This window comes from Erythrolamprus reginae, chromosome 3 (genome assembly GCF_031021105.1).
Source record: "Erythrolamprus reginae isolate rEryReg1 chromosome 3, rEryReg1.hap1, whole genome shotgun sequence".
Classification (NCBI taxonomy): Eukaryota; Metazoa; Chordata; class Lepidosauria; order Squamata; family Dipsadidae; genus Erythrolamprus; species Erythrolamprus reginae.
The window spans coordinates 228,884,880-228,906,085 of NC_091952.1; the positions used below are offsets into that span (position 1 = coordinate 228,884,880).

General features: G+C 43.1%; 1 protein-coding gene across 6 annotated transcripts in view; it reads left to right on the forward strand.

Annotated features, from left to right (window-relative positions):
* The window catches only part of VPS13B (vacuolar protein sorting 13 homolog B), a 454,077-nt gene that overhangs the window by 70,913 nt on the left and 361,958 nt on the right, over nucleotides 1–21,206 (forward strand). For all 6 annotated transcript variants that reach the window (XM_070748103.1, XM_070748104.1, XM_070748105.1 and 3 more), the window contains exon 18: nucleotides 19,864–19,998. In XM_070748103.1, the coding sequence (XP_070604204.1) occupies nucleotides 19,864–19,998 (135 nt within the window). The remainder of the gene's footprint in view (nucleotides 1–19,863; nucleotides 19,999–21,206) is intronic.

Consider the following 21,206-nt stretch of genomic DNA (forward strand, 5'->3'; position numbering starts at 1 on the left):
ATGTGATGCATTTCAATATTGAATTAATTTCTAAAAGAATGTCTGTTTCTTGTTCTGAAGATAATACTGCATTAATGTATGCCTGGCATATGAAAATGATTATGGAAATAAGGGCATGGGCTCTGCGCTGTATTTTCAGTTGGAATGCAATACAGCTTCTGTTAAAGACCCATGTAATTCAACACCTCTGCTAATAGAGATATTAATGTTTTGTTTTAAGGGTAATGATCTCTTCCATCGTTACATATTTTTCTTGTTTTTATTGAGCAGGCTATTACTCTCTATAGTTTTAAATAAATTGCATTGATGGTTCCATTGTTGATTGATTTTGACACACTTCCTCTATTTTTTTTTCTTCGCTTGTAAGTAGAATAAAATGGATTCAATTTTCTTTCCCTTTGAAATATGTCACGTCAGGCTTTCCTTTGAAATGAGTATTGATGTTTCTTTCTTGCAAGACGAGATATTTTAAATGTTATGCCTCATAGAAGCTCTAGTTCTCTCTCAGAAGGCTGCTAAAAATATCTTTGTGTAAATCAAGTTCATAACGTTTTGTTGTTTTGTTTGGATGGACTAAATAGACCAGACTGAATTAAAGTAGTGTTTCATTATGGCACGTTAGAATGTAATTCGGTTGGGTTTTATAAATGTTTATGAAATGGCCTAGAATACATGAGATTAATATTCTTGTGTGCAGCTGTGGAATGGATGTCTTATCCTCTAAATAGCAACTTCCAGCAGTGTTCATGAAGTGTCAAAGCTTGAGTTGAGCAGTTCAGCTCATGTCCCGTGATTAGATCAGACAAAGAAAAAATTACCCTTTACATGCCAATTGATAATCTCCAGGAACAAATCAAAGGGATCTGCTTCAGACATTCCTGAATTTTGGAAATGCAGTAATAAGTTAGAGTCAGCTGTGTAGTATATTCAAGTATGATTATACTCCGGAACCGCCTTCTACCGCACGAATCCCAGCGGTCGATAAGGTCCCACAGAGTTGACCTTCTCCGGGTCCCGTCGACCAAACAATGTCATTTGGCGGGTCCCAGGGGAAGAGCCTTCTCTGTGGCGGCCCCGGCCCTCTGGAATCAACTCCCCCTGGAGATTAGAACGGCCCCCACCCTCCTTGTCTTTCGCAAGTTACTCAAGACCCACCTATATCGCCAGGCATGGGGGAATTAAGACATCTCCCCCAGGCTTTCTTATATTTTATGTTTGGTATGTATGTGTTGTATGGTTTTTAAATTGTTGGGGTTTTTTAATATAATTTTATTATTAGATTTGTTCCATTGTTATAGTGTTTTTATTATTGTTGTGAGCCGCCCCGAGTCTGCGGAGAGGGGCGGCATACAAATCTAATAAATTGAATTGAATTGAATGAATTACTTGATCTGGTTTGGTATAGTCATTAAGATATTGTCCTACAAACCAGGAGACTGTGAGTTCTAATATTGCCTTAGGCATGAAAATTGGTTGGTCCAGTCACTGATTCTAAGCCAGACCTATCTGTTATTGTGGAATAAATAAGAAAAGAAAGAATTATGTATATTCTCTACTTTGAGTTACTTATAAAACAATAAAGATGAGATTAAAAATATCTTCCCAAAAGATTAAAGAAAGATAATAATTATGTTAATTTTCTATGTGCAGTTCTCCGCAATTAAAAGTCTAAGCTGAGAGCTTTCAGTGGTTACTAAAAAGTTGCAGAGGTTGTAATAAGAATGAAATATTCAGCATTTACTTCTTTCATAATACATTCTAACATTTGAATCCACAATGTGCATGATTTAAATCAAATTTTAGATTTCGATAAGTTTTATCTTTTATGGTAGTAATCCTAAAGACCATTTTAATTCTGGCAAATCTTAAAGGTAAGAATGTTTGAAATAGTTCTGTTTAATGTTTAATGCTTCAGAATACATACATGAGAATCCGAGTCTATGGAGAGGGGCGGCATACAAATCTAATGAATGAATGAATGAATGAATGAATGAATGAATGAATGAATGAATGTATGTATGTATGTATGTATGTATGTATGTATGTATGTATGTAGAATTATAAGATATAATTTTCAGTGGCATCAGACATTAGCCAACTTTCAGTAAAGTGATTAAAGCAAATTAAAATGCAATGTGCATTGAAAGAACAAACTGTGAAATAAAGCCGAATACTAGTTTCTGTTGTTTCCAGTTTAATACAATTATTTAATTTATCTCATTTTTATCATGTTGACCTTTTCTCTATGCCCATGAATACATTCAAGGAAAACTCGTGAATGTGTAACATAAGTCTGTCGAAACAAAAAAGATGACATTTTTTACTGTTCCTTTGCATTAAAATAATGCAAACTCAAAGCAGTGGTAGTCCCCTGATTTAATTATAAAGAGATGCGGAAGATAGTATTTTCTGGCGGCAAAGGAGTTTTCAAAGAATTAGTTAGTTGTGTAAGTTCCAAACAAGTAACAGAGCACACATTTTGCTAACTTAAGACATTGGCTTAATTTCATTAACTGTGGTCTAATATTTTGTGCATCCTACTCTTGGTAAGCCACAGTGGTATTTTCTGGCTATTGCTTCAAAGCTTTACTGTTTTTCATCCATTTTTATTGACCAAATGTGTCATAGCAACATTCACTAAGTCTGGAAAATAGACTTTAAATGTTTTTGCTCTAATGAAAAATCTAGCATGTAATGCACTTGCCGATGTAATTAAGTTAATACTGTAGAATTTCCAAAATCTTGACTTTATTGCTTCATGTTTAGAAAATGTTATGTTTCTGTGAAGTAATTTTTAACATGCATTTCTTACTGCTTACTTCTACAAAGCAGCTGAATTAAAAGGGCCTGCTTGCAACAAACAGTCAGCAATATTATGGTGTTCTATTATAATCACTCTATAAAATGATTGCTCTGTATGAAGAAGGGGGGGAAGAACCCTCCAGAATGAAAATAAGTTATGGTACAAACTGAAGCAGACATGTGCAGTATGGGAAGCATGAATGAAGTCTGGCTTTCATAACTTCTGAGATTGCTTCTGCAACTGTCTTAATGGACATTAGTTTTTAGTTTGCAAACCTCTAAAGCTTAACATTTCATTTGAACTTTGTTTATAGTAATTATAGATATGGTGACTTAGAGAGAGAGATTTAATTATAATATTTCCCAGACAGTTGAACTTAAAGAATAAGTGCAGGAGTTAACTTTAAAGTGATTCCACTTTTTCTCTGCACCATTATTAGAGGGTAAAATAGATATGCTCAATTAATATTGCTTTTCATCTTCTAGGTCTGTTGTTTTGTCTGTTTAGCTAGAAAAACTGGATGCAACATCCACAAAGTTTTCTTACCTGAGAGTTGGTTCATGTAAGAACTGAAACCCTATGACAGTGATGGCGAATCTTTTTAAACTCGGGTGTGTGTGAGCGCAATGGTGCGTGCATGTGTGCCTACACCTATAATGCAATGCCCTCCCCCCACATGCACACAATGCCCGCACTGCCCACCGTGCATGTGCACAGGTCTCATTGAAGCCACCGGCCTTCTGGTAGGCCCATTGGGCCGTTTTTCGCCATCCCCAGGGTTTAGGAGGTTTTTGGCCGAAAAGAAGGCTGAAAATCAGCTGACTAACACGCATATGCATGCTGGAGCTGATATAGGGCAGTGCCTCATGTGCCCTCAGATATGGCTCTGCGTGCCACCTGTGGTACCCGTGCCATAAGGTGTCGCCATAAGGGTGCCACAGGTGTCGCTGTCCTATGCGTTTTGCAGCAGAATGGGTGGCAAATAAGTCAAATAATTAATTAATGTCAAAGAAATAGAAATATGAAAACAGAGTGTGAACCCACACTCTAAACTTTGAACCTCTTGACTAAAATATGAGGTCTACACTGTGGAGTATTTATTCAATTTAGATTCCATTTGATACCACTCACTCCTGGGGTGGGTTCCTTTTACCTTTTGATACCGGTGCGCATTGCACCATTTCATGCGCACATGCTTGCTGCGGTCATGTGCACATGCATGCATCCACTTGCGCTATTTTACTTCTGCGCATTTCAGCCTGAAAGACAGCTGAGGAGCTGCTCAGCTGTGCTTTGGATGGAGAAATAAAGGTCATATTAACCTGGGGGCTGACAGGAGGGTTTTTTCCCAAAGCATAGGATGAAGAGAAGCCATCTAAACCCGAAAGATCGCCGAATTTTTTTTTAAAAAAATGGTGGCACGCATGGACCGGTGCAGACAGTACCGGAGCCATCACCCCAAAATTACATTATCAGCGGGCCCCACCGGACCGCTTACATTGTAGAGATTAGTATTGTAGAAGAATGGCTTAATCAATGGGACTCAGTTCAATTCTCCCTTGCCCTCTGTACAAAAGGTGTTAGGGGCTTTCACAGTTAGAATATGGTCCCTTACCTAATGAATGGGAGCATTGCAAGAATGTGTATTTAAGGGTCTCCCTGAGCCATCCGATCCTTTTGACTTCCTTTTCCCTGACAGTCTATTTCAGAGGTCTTCAAACTTGGCCACTTTAAGACTTGTGAACTTCAATTCCCAGCCAACTATGCTAAGCTATGCTGGTTGGAGAATTCTGGGAGTTGAAGTCCACAAGTCTTAAAGTTGCCAAATTTGAAGACTTCTGGTCTATCAGATCAACTTCCAAATAGTTTCCTCAAAAGGACGACCTTATTTGAACATAGTTTTGTTCAATACATGGTCCAACGTTCTCCATTTGGTTTTTTTCCAAAGGAAATTTAACCAGCATTAATCTATTGAACCTGATGGGGCAGAAAATAGAAGAAAGGCAGGACTCTCGGCAACCTATGTGTATTTCTCTCACAGAAAAGGCCTCTGAGTGAAAATAGAGTAAGGTATACAGACATTGGCAAAGAACAATCATGTCCTTGTCATAGTTACCTCTTTAAATGAGAAGTATTAGGAAAGAAATGAAAAGAAACATCCATGGCTGTTGCTCTTTGGCAGTTTTGTGAGAAGTGGTGGCAGTAGCATAGCTCAACTACTGTCCTAAAAATGTTGTTTTGATTGAATTGACTGATGACTTTGCTATGGAATTGTATAATGCAGTGTATCTGGAAACAATATTTGGACAATCCACAGGAACATTGGTTGCCACTAACTACTGCTGCTAGGCATAAATGTCCTTTACTGAGTGTTTGGAAAATCCAGTCTCTTCATAATTCAGTAAATAAAATAGCATGTGCTGGAATATGCGCTCTGTCTTGGAAATGTTTAAGAAAGTAAAAAAAAGAAAGTTTGAGTGATACGACATGAGTTTTTCCCAACACCAGGCAGAGTAAAGCAGTTTCTTTAATCATAGAATCCTGGCCAGGAAAAGCTAAGTTTTTATCTTAACTCTTGTCATACCTTTTGATGAAAGAAAGGTCTAGATCAGCGTTTCCCAACCGGTGTGCCGCGGCACACTGGTGTGCCGCGAGACATGGCCAGGTGTGCCGCCAAGCTTCAGCTGGGCGGGGCGCTGCCGGTACTTCCGTCCTGGGGCTCCCGCTCGCAGCTGTCCCCCGCCTCCTGCTCGATGCCGCGGTTTTCGGCACCTCCGTTCTTCGCACCTTTTTCCCGCCTTCTTTCTTTGGGGCCCAGCAGGAGAGCGCCGAAAACCGCGGCATCGAGCAGGAGGCGGGGGACAGCTGCGAGCAGGAGCCCCAGGACGGAAGTACCGGCAGCGCCCCGCCCAGCTGGAGCTCCTCTGGCGTCGACGGCAAGTGTCCGATGGGAGTGGGGGGGGCCGCAGCGGCCGCAGGCAGTCGGGGGAGATGGCGGCAGCGAGAGGGATCGCTCTCTCTCTCTCTCTCTCGACGGCAAGTGTCCGATGGGAGTGGGGGGGGGGCGCAGCGGCCGCAGGCAGTCGGGGGAGATGGCGGCGGCGAGAGGGATCGCTCTCTCTCTCTCTCTCTCGACGGCAAGTGTCCGATGGGAGTGGGGGGGGGGGGGGTGGCCGCAGCGGCCGCAGGCAGTCGGGGGAGATGGCGGCGGCGAGAGGGATCGCTCTCTCTCTCTCTCGACGGCAAGTGTCCGATGGGAGTGGGGGGGGGGGGCGCAGCGGCCGCAGGCAGTCGGGGGAGATGGCGGCGGCGAGAGGGATCGCTCTCTCTCTCTCTCTCAGCTGACTGCAAGTGGGAGCCCTGACGGTGGCGGTTGGACGTGCTGCTGGACGGTACATGCTGGCGCTGCGTGCCTGGCATATACGGTGTCCAGCACCACGTCCAGCTGCCGCCGTCAGGGCTCCCGCTTGCAGTCAGCTGAGAGAGAGAGAGAAAGAGAGACATATAAGAGGCAGAGAGAGAGAGAAAGAGAGACATAGCAAGAGAGGCAGAGAAAGAGAGACAGAGCAAGAAAGAGAGACAGCAAGAGAGGCAGAGAAAGAGAGATAGAGAAAGAGAGAGAGAAAGAGAGACATAGCAAGAGAGGCAGAGAGAAAAAGAGAGATAGCAAGAGAGGCAAAGAGAAAGAAAGAGACATATAGCAAGACAGTGAAAGAGAGAGAGAGAGCAAGAGAGAGAGAAAAAAGCAAGAAAGAGATAGCAAGAGAGACAGAGAGAGAGAGCAAGGGAGAGAGAAAGACATAGAGGAAGGGAAGGAGGGAGAGAGAAAGAGAGCAAAAAAGAGAGGAAGAAAGAAAGAAAGAGGGATGGAGAGAGAGAATGAAGGGAAGGAAGGAAAAGAGAGAAAGAGGGAGAAATAGAGCGAAAGGGAGGAAGAGAGAGGGTTTTTTTGTCCAAACTTTTCTTTAGCCCGCCCCCCCCCCCCCTTTCAGTGTTCCCCAGGATTTTGAAAATACGAATAATGTGCCGCGGCTCAAAAAAGGTTGGGAAACACTGGTCTAGATATTCTGCACCCCAACACCAGGTTAGCTCTTTTAGGTTGCTGTTACAGGAAGATATAGGTTAATGTGTGTTCTGCCGGACTCTCTGATAGGAGCCTCCCGAAAATTCAAGGGTACAAATTTCAGACACACACACGTTTGAAAATTCAAAACAATGTTCTTTATCACAAAAGTCAAAATAAACTAAGCACTCTTTTTTTATTGCAAAGAGCACTCTTCCCAAAACAACCGGGTAGTCTGTACAATTTCCTTTAAGCAGTCATTAAGTACTTAGCCAGCAGCTGTGAAGAAACTTCACACCCCTTCTTCTTCCAACAAAGTGAGACACACACACACGTTGCTCTGCTTTGGTTTCAAAGGCGTGAAAAAGCAACGAAGTTCAGCACACAAGATTCCTGACGAACTGCGAACAGATATTCTTCCACAATGGCCAAACCCACATGCTGCTATTTATAGCAGCAGCCCTAATTACTGGAGCCCCACCCAAACACAGGTGGCCTCCCTTATTTCTTGTAATATATTCTTACTTGGTCTCTACGCATAATTCTGTGCTTGCATGGGTCCAAAATGTTATCATCTGAAGCAATAGAAGATAAGGAAGATTGACTGGCTTGGCTGTGTGCCAAGCCCTCCTCTGCCGAGTCACTCCCACCTTCTTCTTCGTCCGAGGAAACTAAACTCGGAACTGATTATGTTGGCAATAACACAGGCCTGTGACATGTTGAAGTTTCCCCTGCATCCACCTCCACATTCCCTGGGGCAGGAGCTGGGCCAGAGCCAACCACAACAATGTGTAGTATACAGTGGCCTTAGTCCTCTCTATGAAGGAAATTGTATTGCATCTTTGTTGTCTGATTGGGCTGTGATCCTTTAACTGTGCTTGAGAGTTTTGCCAGTTTCAAAAGAAAGCAGATTTTCATATTTAGATTTATGAGCCCTGGTAGTATAGCTGTTAGAATGCAGTACTGCAGGCTAATTCTGCCCACGGTTTGGAGTTTGATCCTGATGGGTTCAAAGTTGACTCGGTCTTCCATCTTTTCGAGATCAATAAAATGAGAACCCAGATTTTGGGGGGCAATATATACTGTCTCTCTAAATCGCTCAAAGAGTGCACTATTAATTTAAGTCTAAATGCTCTTGCTAGTGTTATTACCTTCTCTGTTGGAGCAATGTGATGAGCTGTTAGAATTGGTGAGCTTCCTTTAACCGATCGTGGATTTGAACCTGGGTTTTCTTGTTCAAGATTGTATCATGCATAACAAGTTGAAGTGATGTTACAATAATAACATGTCATGACAATGTCACACTAAAAGATCCCACTTCATATTTGTGCCTGATATAAATATATAAGATGCCTCATTGTGTCATGACATCATAGAATCACCAATTCCAACATCATCTTTGCCTCTACCAAACTCGCCATTGATTTAAAATTACTAAACATTTTCATAGCTCAGATTTTTTGTCTGCAGATCTATTTTGTCAATCTTGCCATTATTAATTTTAATCTCATGACTATAGTTTATTCAGTCTTTAAAATTGGAATTTCAGATTGACTTTTCAATATATCAATATATGTTGCAATCATTATTTCCAAACTGACTTTCAATTATTGTGTACTAAATAAATATACATCCTTACAATAGTCTGACTCAAGACTTGATTCTTAATATGTTGGACACCTTTATAGCGATGAAATGTGATTCAGTTTAGGTTAGAAAGAGTTTAATAGTTTCTGTGTGGCCATTGTGCAGATGTTGCAGATGAGAAAAGAGCAATAGGCCTTGTTACTAAATAATCTTTGTAGACATAATCATATACGTATTCATGAATTTGAGTGGGTGAATTTCTTTATACATATTTGTTTGCTGGATCTTCTTAATTAGGGTTTACAGTGATCCCTCTATTATCGCGAGGGTTCCGTTCCAAGACCCCTCGCGATAATCGATTTTTCGCGATGTAGGGTTGCGGAAGTAAAAACACCATCTGCGCATGCGCGCCCTTTTTTCTATGGCCGCGCATGCATAGATGGTGGAGTTTGCGTTCCCCGCTGCCCACGCAAAGGGGAAACCCCGATTCGGCTCCTCGCTGCTGCTGCGCTACCGAGCAGATCAGCTGCTGGGCAGCCGAAGGAACCTTCCCTGGGTCTTCCCCCTCTTGCTGGCGGGCGGGGCGAGCGGCGGGCATCAGCGAGGAGCCGGGGTTTCCCCTTTGTGTGGGCGGCCGGGAAGACCCAGGTTGGGGGCTTGGGGGGGGGTGCTGGGAAGCCCCCCAGGCCGCATGCGACCTTTTAAAACAGCCGCGCTGCTTCCCAGCTGAGTCCTGAAGCCAAATGCGGAAGTTCGCCTTTGGCGTTTGGCTTCAGGACTCAGCTGGGAAGCGGCGCAGCTGTTTTAAAAGGTCGCAGCCGGCCTGGGGGGCTTCCCAGCACCCCCCCGAACCTGGGTTGGGGGTTCGAGGGGGTGCTGGGAAGCCCCCCAGGCCGGCTGCGACCTTTTAAAACAGCCGCGCCGCTTCCCAGCTGACTCCCGAAGCCAAACCCGGAAGTGGTTTTTTTAAAAATTAATATTTTTAAAAAAATTGCGATATAGCGTTTCGCGAAGATCGAGATCGCGAAACTCGAGGGATCACTGTATTTGTAGGTGACTTCATTCCAGCCTTTGGAAGGGTGGAAAAAAAAATACCATTCCCTAAAAAAAACTTTCCTAAAAAAATTGAAAGCACAATTAAAAAAGAAAACAACACAGACTATGTCCCAGACCCAGTGGAATTAGAATTATAAATAGGAGATTTCAGGGTAGTTTTTGTCTTTCTGCTGTGAAAGCAAAGTTGCCATTTTAAAGTCTTGGTTTTATTTATTTAAATAAAAATGTGCAAGTTTGTTGTGTAAGACAGCTGATTTGACACTATAGAGGAAAGACAAAAATGCTACAATAAACACAGCAAAACATGATAACAATTTATGATTTGTGCTGCTATACATTTAATGAGTTACCCTGTGGTAAGAGGGGCAGCCAATAAATATAAATAAATAATGATAAATATAAATAAATAAAGCATGAAATCTTGTTTAGCATTTTGCATGTAATAAAACTCATTCTACATATGAAACTACTTTTGTGTTATGAAACATTGACTATTTCCCTAGTTTGCAAAAGGTTTTTTTTAAAAAAAATAAATAGACATGGCATAAAAATGACACAACCCAGAAGCTATTTTGGAAGGCTGAGATAATCATAAATTTGCCATCCTTGCTTTTCCAAAAATACTAACTTATATTGTCCTCTCTGGATTTTAAACAGCTGCTGAGGTTTTCATTATGCATTTCACTGGGCCTGCTTGGTTACAGCTGTATGTTTATGTACCATGCACACCTGCAGAGACTGCCTCACAATCATAGTGGTATGAATAGTAGAAAAAAAATTATCCTGGCAATGCTGCAAATAAGGATGTTTCTGTATTTGAAGTTTATATCTCTGAGAGCATGAGATGCCAGCTGGAGTTTATGTGGCATTGCATGGATGTAAGACTGGCAACTTACTTCGCACCGAATAAAAATATAATCTTATATATTTCCTTCTATGAAGTTCTAATTATAGAGTTCTCATGATTAAAATATTTTAAAATAAACAGAATATATGAATACGTAAAATATTTAATGAGAATGGCAAATATTTTAGTGAACACATTTTAATATATTTATTAAGAAGATAATATTGTAAGCATTTATTTTTGAATATAGCTTTTTCCTATTCATTTTATTTATATGGCTTTTTTCTTATAGCTCGTTATCCTTTGCGGAATTCATTTTATGAGCTCTAAAATGTGAAAATGAGCTGTGTTCTGCTACATTAATAGCTTTGTGAGTTTGAGGTGGTTAAAGCTTGTTCCAACGTCTGAGTTCCTTATTCTTTGCATTTTATTTCAGTGTGGGGCTTTGAACGATGTATATTTTCATGACATAATCAGAATGTGATTATTAGATTGATTGATTGATTGATTGATTGATTGATTGATTCATTCATTCATAAAATAGAATTTTGGATAGGTATATTACATAATATGTTGTGAGCCGCCCCGAGTCTGCGGAGAGGGGCGGCATACAAATCTAAATAATAAATAAATAAAATAAAATAAATAACCTGCTAATGTTTTCATGCATTACTTATTACAGACTTTCTTACTGAAGTGTCATGACAGTTTGGAAAGGTTTCCCCAAAACTGGTGTTATTGAACTTGTGTATCAATTAATTGTCAAAAGTTCCAATATCGGCTGCAGTTGTGTGTATGGTAATTTTTCACAAGTACCAGATATGCACAACATTTTGTAGAGGTAATCTTCATTTGTTTATATACAAATTTATACTGGCAACTTTGTTGCTAAAGGGTCTTGATCTTGAAGAAAAGCAAAATTTGACTGGACCAGATTTACAACATCAATTCCAGTTGTAGTTTAATGGTCCTATAATGAAATATCAACGACTACAACTTATGATCTCCTGCTGTTTTTTCTGTTGATTTTGCTTGTTGGAAGCTGGCCATGAAATGGTGATCATGTGACCACAGCAGTCTGTGACTTTTATAGATGCACATTGATTGCTAAATACCCAAATCACAATAGTGACAGCAGGTCACGGACAAGTTCAAGGACTGGTTGTAAATATCTTTTTTTCAATGTCCTCATAACAGTTGCTGAACAAGTAGTTGGTAACTGTGGATTGCCTTTAAAATAAAATCAAGTAAGAAAATGATGCTAAAATTTATTGAGCATTATTTTCTTGACGGCGAGCCTTTAGAGTTTTCAGATACTTGATATAAGTAGAATTTTGGATTTCCTTTGTGAAGTTATGCTACACCCTGTCATTTATTTAATGATCAATTTAGCACTTCTCCGTACTGAAGGAGTGGGTCCAGCAGTCACATGGGTTGCTCCTGTCCAATCCGTTGGAACTGAGCCTAGTATTAAAAAAGACTGCTGGATCCGCCCCTTCCCCAGAATTCGCTCAGTTCGCATCCTCGGATGTGTGTGAATGCTCGTTCCTCTCGATAAAACACCTTCCCTTCGATCTCTCTTCAATAGCAAGTAAGATTTTTCCATTACTCAGCTTGCCGGCAGTTTTTTTCTCAGCCCTACAGGGCTTTGAGTTGGGGGAGAAGTTAGCGGCTCAGCCATTTGCGGTTTTTCCCTTCGTGCTGTAGCCGCGGCCGGTTTGTTAATTCCGGCCTTGGAGGTCCTGCCGTGAGCAAGCTTTATTTTTTTCAACTAATTAAGGGCTATTTACCTCCCGCGGTGTGGGACTTGTTTTGTCTCCCGGGCTTAGTCGCTCCTATTGCAAATAACGGAGCAGTTATTTTGGCGCCAAGGCTCTGACGCCCAGTAAGTTGCACTTTCGGTTCTGCCCTAAGGGGTCGGCCATTAGTGCCTACAGCCCGCCGCCTGACCCTGGAGTCGTCGCTTTGAGTTCCCTCGGGCCTATTCTCCACGGAAGTGGCCTCCAACCAGTGTGCCTTGGTTTTTCTTAAAGTTAAGTTAGTGAGGCCTGCCACGCTGCACTTAAGGACAAGAACTCTTGGTATCGCCCAGGATTGCCTCTTAAGGCGCAGCTGCTCCTGGGCCTAGGAGCAGGGTCACCTATCCTCTTGGGAATTCCACAAAATAATTCTTCTCTCCCCTATTTTTTGGCTCAAGCCTTGTCTTCTGTAATTGCTCAGACTATGGCTTCCCTTCCCAAGAGAGGCACTACCAAAGGTTCCAAAGAGGTTAGGCCTACTGGTAATCCTTCTGAGCTTCCCCAGGCCTCTTCCTCCTCTTCCTCAGGCTCTCAGTCTTTAGCCAAGCCCACTAGGGCTGAGAAGAGAAGGGACCTAGCCCTACAAAAAATACATGATAAATCAGCCAAACGTTTTAAGGTGCAGGCCCAAGTGCATATCAACCCTACCCCCCCGGAGGCCTCTAACCTGCCTCCCTCTGGGGTACCTGTGCTATCCCTGGATGAGCCAAACCTAAATCCACCCCAACCTAACCTATGGGGTTTAGGTCCAGAGGAGCCAGATATTACTGAGGATTTCCCCCAGCCAGAACCTGTTCAGGGCCTCAGGGATCCTCAGGCTTTTCCGGCTGATATTTCTTCCTTGCCACCGGAGTTTCAGTCTATCTTGACTATTCTGACTAACACTATTGATGCTAGACTCTCATCTTTAAATGTACCTCCTCTGTCTCATCCTCCCCCTCGCTCCTCCCGTCCCGTGAGTTCTTCTCCTTCCTACAGAGCCCCAGTCATGGAGGTCTCTGACTCCTCTCAGGAAGAGGATGAGGACGTGGATGCAGAAGAGGATGATGACCCCTTTCAGCGTCTGTCGGAGGATGAGGAATCTCAGATTAAGATTCCAGCCCCAGCTGCTATTTTCCCTTCGCAGCTTTTCAAATCTCTCCTGCTAAAAGCTAGAGTATCCACGGGGCTAGCCGGGCAAGAGAAGCAAGCTACTCCTTCCACAGACCCCCCAGAGGAAAATCTTCCTTACTTCATGGAGGAACAGGAAGACAATGAGGTAATTCCTATGCCCAAGTTGTTTAAGGATGCCTTGCTTAAACAGTGGGACCACCCAACCATAGGCTTCACTCCCACTCCCAAGGACAAGAAGCTCTACAAGCTCTCCCCCTCCTATGAGGAACTCCTAACATGTCCCAGGCCAGATGAACCAGTGAAGACGCTCCACTCAACGGCTGCCATGCCTGGCGAGGCAGAGGAGGTCCTCCGGCCAGAGGACAAACGACTTGAACAAATGCTCAAAAGAAGTCTCCTTGCAGACTCATGGGCCATTAAGAGTGCTGCAGCGGCATCCTTCTTTTCCAGAGCTATGCTCTTATGGCTTCGTCAGCTCCAACTACACCTGCCTCCAGATGACTTACGGGGCCAACAGGATTTCAACAAAATTTTCGCAGCTGCCCAATATATAGCAGATGCTACTCTCCAATCTTCCAGATTTGCAGCCAGGTCGGTAGCAGCCTCCACAACGGCCAGAAGGCTTCTATGGCTCCGCCCTTGGCAGGCGGGGGTAAGACAGAAATGGCAGTTAGCTATGGGTCCACTGAAACGTAACCTCCTCTTCGGAGATCTTCTGGACCCTCTCCTTACGGAAAACGCAGACAAGAAAAAGGTCTTGGGACCTACCACCAAGAAGGCCCCGAAACCGCAGTCCTTTCGGCGCACCGGGCGTCAGCAGGATCAAAGCTTCGCATTTCACAAGAGCCCAGGTCAGTATTCCCCTCGCTTTCGATCCCAAGCTAGAACCACCAGGGGCAGAGGGTCCCGCTATCAGAGAGGATCCTCTACTACCAGAACTTCCAAAAGAACCAGATGGTAAGTTTTCTCACCTGCCTATAGGCGGTCGCCTAGCCTGGTTCTCTTCCGCCTGGCACCGCTCTTGTAAGGACCCCTGGGTCATTGACACAGTGGAAAGGGGCCTAAGGTTAGAGTTTATTTCTTCTCCCCCTAACCGTTTTATTTCTTGTCCCTCTCCCAGTTCCTCTCCATCTCGTATTCGAATGGAGGAGGCTATTTCTCATTTGTTGACTATTAGAGCTATTCAACCGGTCCCCTCTCTCCAGAGAGGTTTAGGCTTCTATTCCATCCTTTTCATGGTCCCTAAGACTTCTGGAGGCTGGAGAGCCATCTTGGACCTAAAGAAATTAAACCGCTTCATTAAATATAGAAAATTCAAAATGCACTCCCTATCTTCCATTTTATCAGCTCTTCATCGAGGAGACTTTATGGTGTCTCTAGATCTCACTGAGGCCTACCTCCATATCCCCATTGCCAAGGTCCATAGGAGATTTCTGCGCTTTGCCTTTCAAGGCAGGCATTTTCAGTATAGGGCTATGCCTTTTGGGCTCTCCTCAGCTCCCAGGGTTTTCACTAAACTCTTGGGATCCTTGGCGGCTCATATCCGGGCCTCTCCCATTCATATTTTATGTTATTTAGATGACATTTTAATTCATGGTAATTCCAGAGCTGGTGTAGCTGCAGACCTCTCCTCTACCACGTCGGTTCTACAGAACCATGGTTTTTCCATAAACCTTAACAAGAGTCATCTTGATCCATCCACTTCCATCCTGCATCTGGGGACTATCATTAATTCCGAAATATCCCAGGTTTTTCTCTCCAATGAGAGAAAACGCAGCATTTTGGATCTCATTGCTCGCATCCTGCCCCAGCAATCGGCCTCCATTGTCACCCTATCCTCCCTTTTGGGTAAGATGGTGTCATGTATTGGTATTGTTCCCTGGGCCCGCCTTCACGCCAGGGAACTTCAATGGCTACTATTACCATTTCAGAGATCAGGCCACAGCAACTCGAACCGACGCATCACCATCCCACCGACGGTTCGCAGATCCCTCAAGTGGTGGACTTCTCCAGCCCTAGACAAGGGATCCCCCTTCCGGTGTCCCGACCAGTTTGTAGTCACCACAGATGCCAGCCTCTCGGGCTGGGGAGCCCACGCCCAAGGTCTTTTAGCTCAGGGCACATGGTCACCGGAGGAGGCTTCCAAGCCCATCAATTGGCTAGAATTAAGAGCCGTGTCTCTAGCTCTAAAGCAATTCCAACCTCACATATCCAACCAACATGTGCTGATTCTCACCGACAATATAGCCACCAAAAGCCATATTTGCAGACAGGGAGGCACAAGATCCAAGGCCCTCATGAGGGAGGCCCTGAAGTTGGGTCTTTGGGCAGAGAAAAATCTCCAATCGCTTCTAGCCGATCACATCTCGGGGAGCCTCAACGTCCAAGCGGACTGGCTCTCACGAGCCACCATAGATCCAGGCGAGTGGAATCTCCATCAGTCACTGTTCCACCAAATCTGCCTCAGGTTCGGCCATCCAGTGTTGGATCTATTCGCGACCAGAGACAATACCCAGCTTCCCCGCTTCATCTCCAGGTTCCCGTCTCCGGGAGCGGAGGCAGTCAATGCCCTCAGGAGTCCTTGGCCTCCAGGCCTACTGTATGCCTTCCCTCCAATTCCAATTCTGCCAGACGTGATCAACAAAATCCTCCTGGAGAAAGCACGTGTAATCCTGATTGCCCCTCACTGGCCTCGCAGACCCTGGTTCGCGGACCTTCAACAACTGTCCGTCCAGGACCCCTGGCGACTCCCCGCTTCGGAGGATATGTTGCGGCAGGGGGCCTCCTTCCATCCGGATCCAGAGTGGTTCCACCTCACCGCCTGGCTGTTATCCGGAGGGACTTAGACCTGCGAGGGTATGACCCAGACACAGTGGAAATCATTCTGAAATCTAGAAGGGGGTCTACCAATCGGATCTACGACCATACTTGGTCCAAATTTCATCAGTGGTGCTCGCAGGAGGGCTTATCCCCCCTGTGTCTTCCCATACACAGGATAATCGCCTTCCTTATGAAAGGTTTTCACCAAGGTCTCTCTACCAGCACCATCCGCCGCCATCTGGCCGCTATCTCTTCCGTCTTGGCGGGGCCTCGCAGGCAGCCCCTACGCTCCCTTCCAGAAATCCAAGAATTTCTAAGAGGAGTGGCCAATCTCAGGCCTTCTAAAATCCACAGATATCCAACCTGGGACTTGCCACGGGTTCTCCACTCTCTTACTCAAGCACCGTACGAACCCCTGAACTCTGCGTCCCTCAGGTACCTATCCTTCAAGGTAGCATTCCTGGTGGCGATTACTTCCGCCCGACGCATATCTGAGTTGGCAGCCCTTTCTATCAGACAGGACCTCTGTCAGTTTCATCAGGATAAGGTGGTTCTGCGGCTGGACCCCACCTTTCTACCCAAGGTCAGTTCCATGTTCCACAGATCTCAGGATATCGTTTTACCTTCTTTCTGTCTCCAACGAGAGCATCCCCTGGCGATTAGATGGCACACTCTAGATCTCACTAGAGCGCTAAAGATTTATATCCAACGCACAAGATCCATCCGGAGATCTGAAGCACTCTTCATAGCCTACCATCCCAGATCCTTGGGATCCAGAGTGTCTTCCACAGTAATAGGTCGTTGGATCAGAGGGGCCATCTCAAAGGCCTACGAGACAGCTTCCCTCTCCATTCCAAGGAATATTACAGCGCATTCCACCAGAAGTGCTGCCACATCTGCCGCTTGGGCGACTCAGGCTCCGTTGGAAGAAGTCTGCAAAGCAGCCACTTGGGCCTCGCCAAATTCCTTTATAAAACACTACAAGATTGATTCGTACGCATCAGCAGACGCTGCCTTCGGAAGAAGAGTACTCCAATCCGTTATCTCTCACGATAGCAATGTACTCCCACCCTAGGGACCTATCTCTTGGGTATGTCCCATGTGACTGCTGGACCCACTCCTTCAGTACGGAGAATAGGCGTTGATTGCTTACCTGAACGCCTCTTCTCGTACGGTGAGTGGGTACAGCAGTCACTTCCCTCCCTTGTGTGGTCTTCTTTACCTTCTATTCTAATTTCTTATAACACATGAGAGTTGAACATTAAAGAGCTTCACTACTGAGCCTAGTCTACGGATTCGCGAATTCTGGGGAAGGGGCGGATCCAGCAGTCTTTTTTAATACTAGGCTCAGTTCCAACGGATTGGACAGGAGCAACCCATGTGACTGCTGTACCCACTCACCGTACGAGAAGAGGCGTTCAGGTAAGCAATCAACGCCTATTCTGAAAGATTTTTCATTTCAAACGTGTTACACTTTCTACATGCTGCACATGTATAGTTGAAATTTGGTTCTGCCAAATTTGGCCTGTAATTTCTTCATATTGTTTGGTTTATCAGCAGCATATGTCATCAATCCTGTAGGGCTTGCTGAAGTCAGCCCCAGCTTTGCAATTCAGCTGCAAACAGGTGAATAGGAAGAGAGTAATTTGTGCACTTTGGTGATTGTCAGACAAAAAAGACAGAGTTTGTATTTTTAACAGACTGTAGCTATTGCATGAGCCAGACAGAAAAACTGCAAGTAATTCCAAGGTTGACATATTTCCCTTTGTGCCATTATGTGGTTTGTTAAAATTGGAAACAATGAATGTAATAAATTTACAGAAACAGGTGGTAAGATGAAAGGAAGGAGATCAGTAGTGTACATCCTTTTGTTCAAAATGTAGTTGGCAGTAGTATAGTTTTGTTAAGTTATAAAGTGATTCTTCCTAGCCACATCTGTTATGCAGTATTTTGTAACATAGTAAAACTTCAGGTTTCCCCCCCCCAAATAGAATGAATACATTTGAGCCTCATATTACATCTTTATTTAATCTGGAAGGATTTTTGTTATATATTTTATCAATAGTTATTGGAACTGAAAATTTAAAAGCCAAATAGAAAATTGAGTAGTTTTTTTTAAAAGAAAAATGAATTTTTGGAAGCGAATTGTATATCATATTAATTATTTATACTTGCGTTGATAGTAGAACATACTGAGTTTCCTATTTTGTGAACTAAGAATTCATGTTATTTGCTTTAGGAGGGATTGTTGTTTTTCAAATGTAAATTCACTGCAAACTTGACTCTTCTTGGATAAAGTCTGTAGTAAGTCATCAGAACAGGGGGTAGCTCCACATAAATTAGGCTGTAGATGTTTATGCAAGTGGTGGAGTTACTATCCCTAGATCCTCTTGTAGCAATTAAGGATACAATTGATGCACCAGTTTGGGGAAGAGTAGATCAGTAATGGCAAACCTATGGCATGGGTGCCATAGATGGTACCTGGAGCCATATCTGCTGGCAGGTGAGCTGTTGCCCTTGCTCAGCTCCATCGTGGATGTATGTGCCAGCCAGTTGATTTTTGGCTGTCACAGAGGCTCTGGGAGGGCGTTTTGGGCTTCCAGAGAGCCTCCGGGGGGATGGAGGAGGGCTTTTTACCCTTCTCCAGCTCCAGGGAAGCTTTTGGAGCCTGGGGAGGGTGAAACACAAGCCTATTGGGCGCACCATAAGTTGGGAAACATTCCGTTTCCAACCTCTGGAGGGTGGGGAAAGCTGTTTTTGCCCACCGCAGGCATTGAATTATGGGTGTGGGCACTTGCACATGTGTGATAGCGTGCATGCATTCCCTTTGGCACCCAAGGAAAAAAAGGTTCGCCATCATTGGTCTAGGTAGAATCCTAAGAATCTGAAAAATTATGTAGAATAATAATTATGATATGGTTAGGCTTTCTTTTTTTTACGGAAGACTGCTGAGCCAACTGTAAATCTGAGATGCAACAAAGAAGGTTCTGTTTCAAAGTTGACTGTTTTTAAAAAATATATTACTTCCAATTAAGAATTGAGGTCCATTAATTTTTTTTGGACATTTATTTACTTTTTAAAAACAGGTGCTGCAAGGGTTTTTTTGGGGTTTTTTTGCAAACAAGTGAATAAGGGTAGTTTTGAACATAGAAAAGATGAAATAATATGAATGGCCACAGCCCAATTTGATGTGGGTGGGTGTTTACTGAGCTTTCCTTGTACAAATGGGCCAGAGCTCCGTGCTTCTGACCTGTTGCACCTCCCACTGTTACAGTTCAGGTCTCTGTTCAGGAATAGCTGCCAGTAAGTTTTAAACTTGTGGCAAATGGCTTCCTTGGACATACAGGGAGGGGGAAAAAAGAGACCACCAAACTTATTTTCACTTTTGACCTCAAGTAATTTCAACATTGTTTTCGTAAAAGGATGACAACTTCTGTTACATGCTGTGCTATCCAGCTGCATAAATTTAATTTATATTTTGTAACTGATTTGAATGGTTTCAAGGAGTAATCTGTTATTTTAATTGATTTAACTCTGAGAAATTATACATAAATGGAGCTAAGAAACAAATCTTTACAGAAGTCTAACATGAGCACAAAGTTAACTGTAGGTAGATGTATCTGGCTGACTTACAGTGCTACGTTTTGAGTTTTGTTGTGCTAACTGAGGTTATTGAAAAGAAATAATTGTAGTATTTAAATGTCTTAATGGAAAATATAAACACTGTATGTTAAATTCTACAGACTAGTACATTTACATTTTTCGTTTTTATTAGGTGTGAAAACTAAGACTCCTCAGCCAAGTCTTGAGGGTTCAATTCAAAATGTTGAATTGAAGTACTGCAGCACATTGCTGGTCAAATGTGCTTCTGGAACCATCGGATCAATAAAAATTTCTGCCAAAGCCCCAGGTATGTGCATCTGGGCCATGTAAAAGTTGATGGCCCTATTTAGGAGATTTTGTCTTGCTTTTCACAAGGAGGATTACTGAAACAAGAATGTGGTATTGTTCCTATGAATCAAATCTATTTCTTAATTTATATTTTTGAAAACAAATTTGGATGATGAAGCATTGCGATAAGAATACTTCTTTCACCCCTAATGAATTGTATCTCAGTGGCTACACAAAGTTTTAGTTAGTTTTTATGCTTAGCAAAAGCTAAGCATAAAAAAATTAAATTATATCTACAATGCACTTATTTTCAGCTGCAAATTCAATTGGCGTCACAAAACAACCACTTCATAAACACATGGCAGAATATAGAAGACCAAACCCATGAACACAAAAATCAACAGTCCATCTGTATTTAAAAGACCTCTCTTTTGAAGAGAACGAAGTACACATTTTGGACAGAGATTACCACTGGTTTGAAAAAGAAATCAAATAATCCAGCTACGTCAAAATTGAGCAGCCCCCTCTTAACAGAACAGGAGGGATATGACCTCATCTATATCTAGTCTACAAACCCAGTCCTTTCAACAGTTCCAAGAAGGCTCCCCACACATTTGCACACTCACTCCAGGTGACCTCAATAGTTCTCTAAAATTATGCAAATTACCACCTGTCTGCAAGGAGTATAAATCCTTGCATTCCCCACCATCCAGTCAGAGCTGAAGAAGCTTCTTGGATAAGAAGTGAAGATGTCTTCCAAGAAAAACCAGAAAATCCAGTTGCCTCTTGAAGAAGCAGCTTTGGGACAACCATGACCTGGATGACTGGAGAATCTCCATAGATGTTTAACACATAGTTATTATTAACACAGTCCAATGCTTTATTTTGGTATTACTAATAAACAAATTCAGTGGAACAGCTTGCCGTCAGAAGTTGTGAATATTCCAACACCGGAAGTTTTTAAGAAGATGTTGGATAATCATTTGTCTGAAATAGTGTAAGGTTTCCTAACTAAGCAGGGGGTCGGACAAGAAGACCTCCAAGGTCCCTTCTAACTGTTCTTCTTCTTGTTATTATTATTAATAGTAACATTATTATTATACTACCTGTTCTGCCGGGCTCTCTGCTAGGAGCCTCCCGAAAATTCAAGGATACAAATTTCAGACACACACACGTTTGAAAATTCAAAACAATGTTCTTTATCACAAAATTCAAAATAAACTGAGC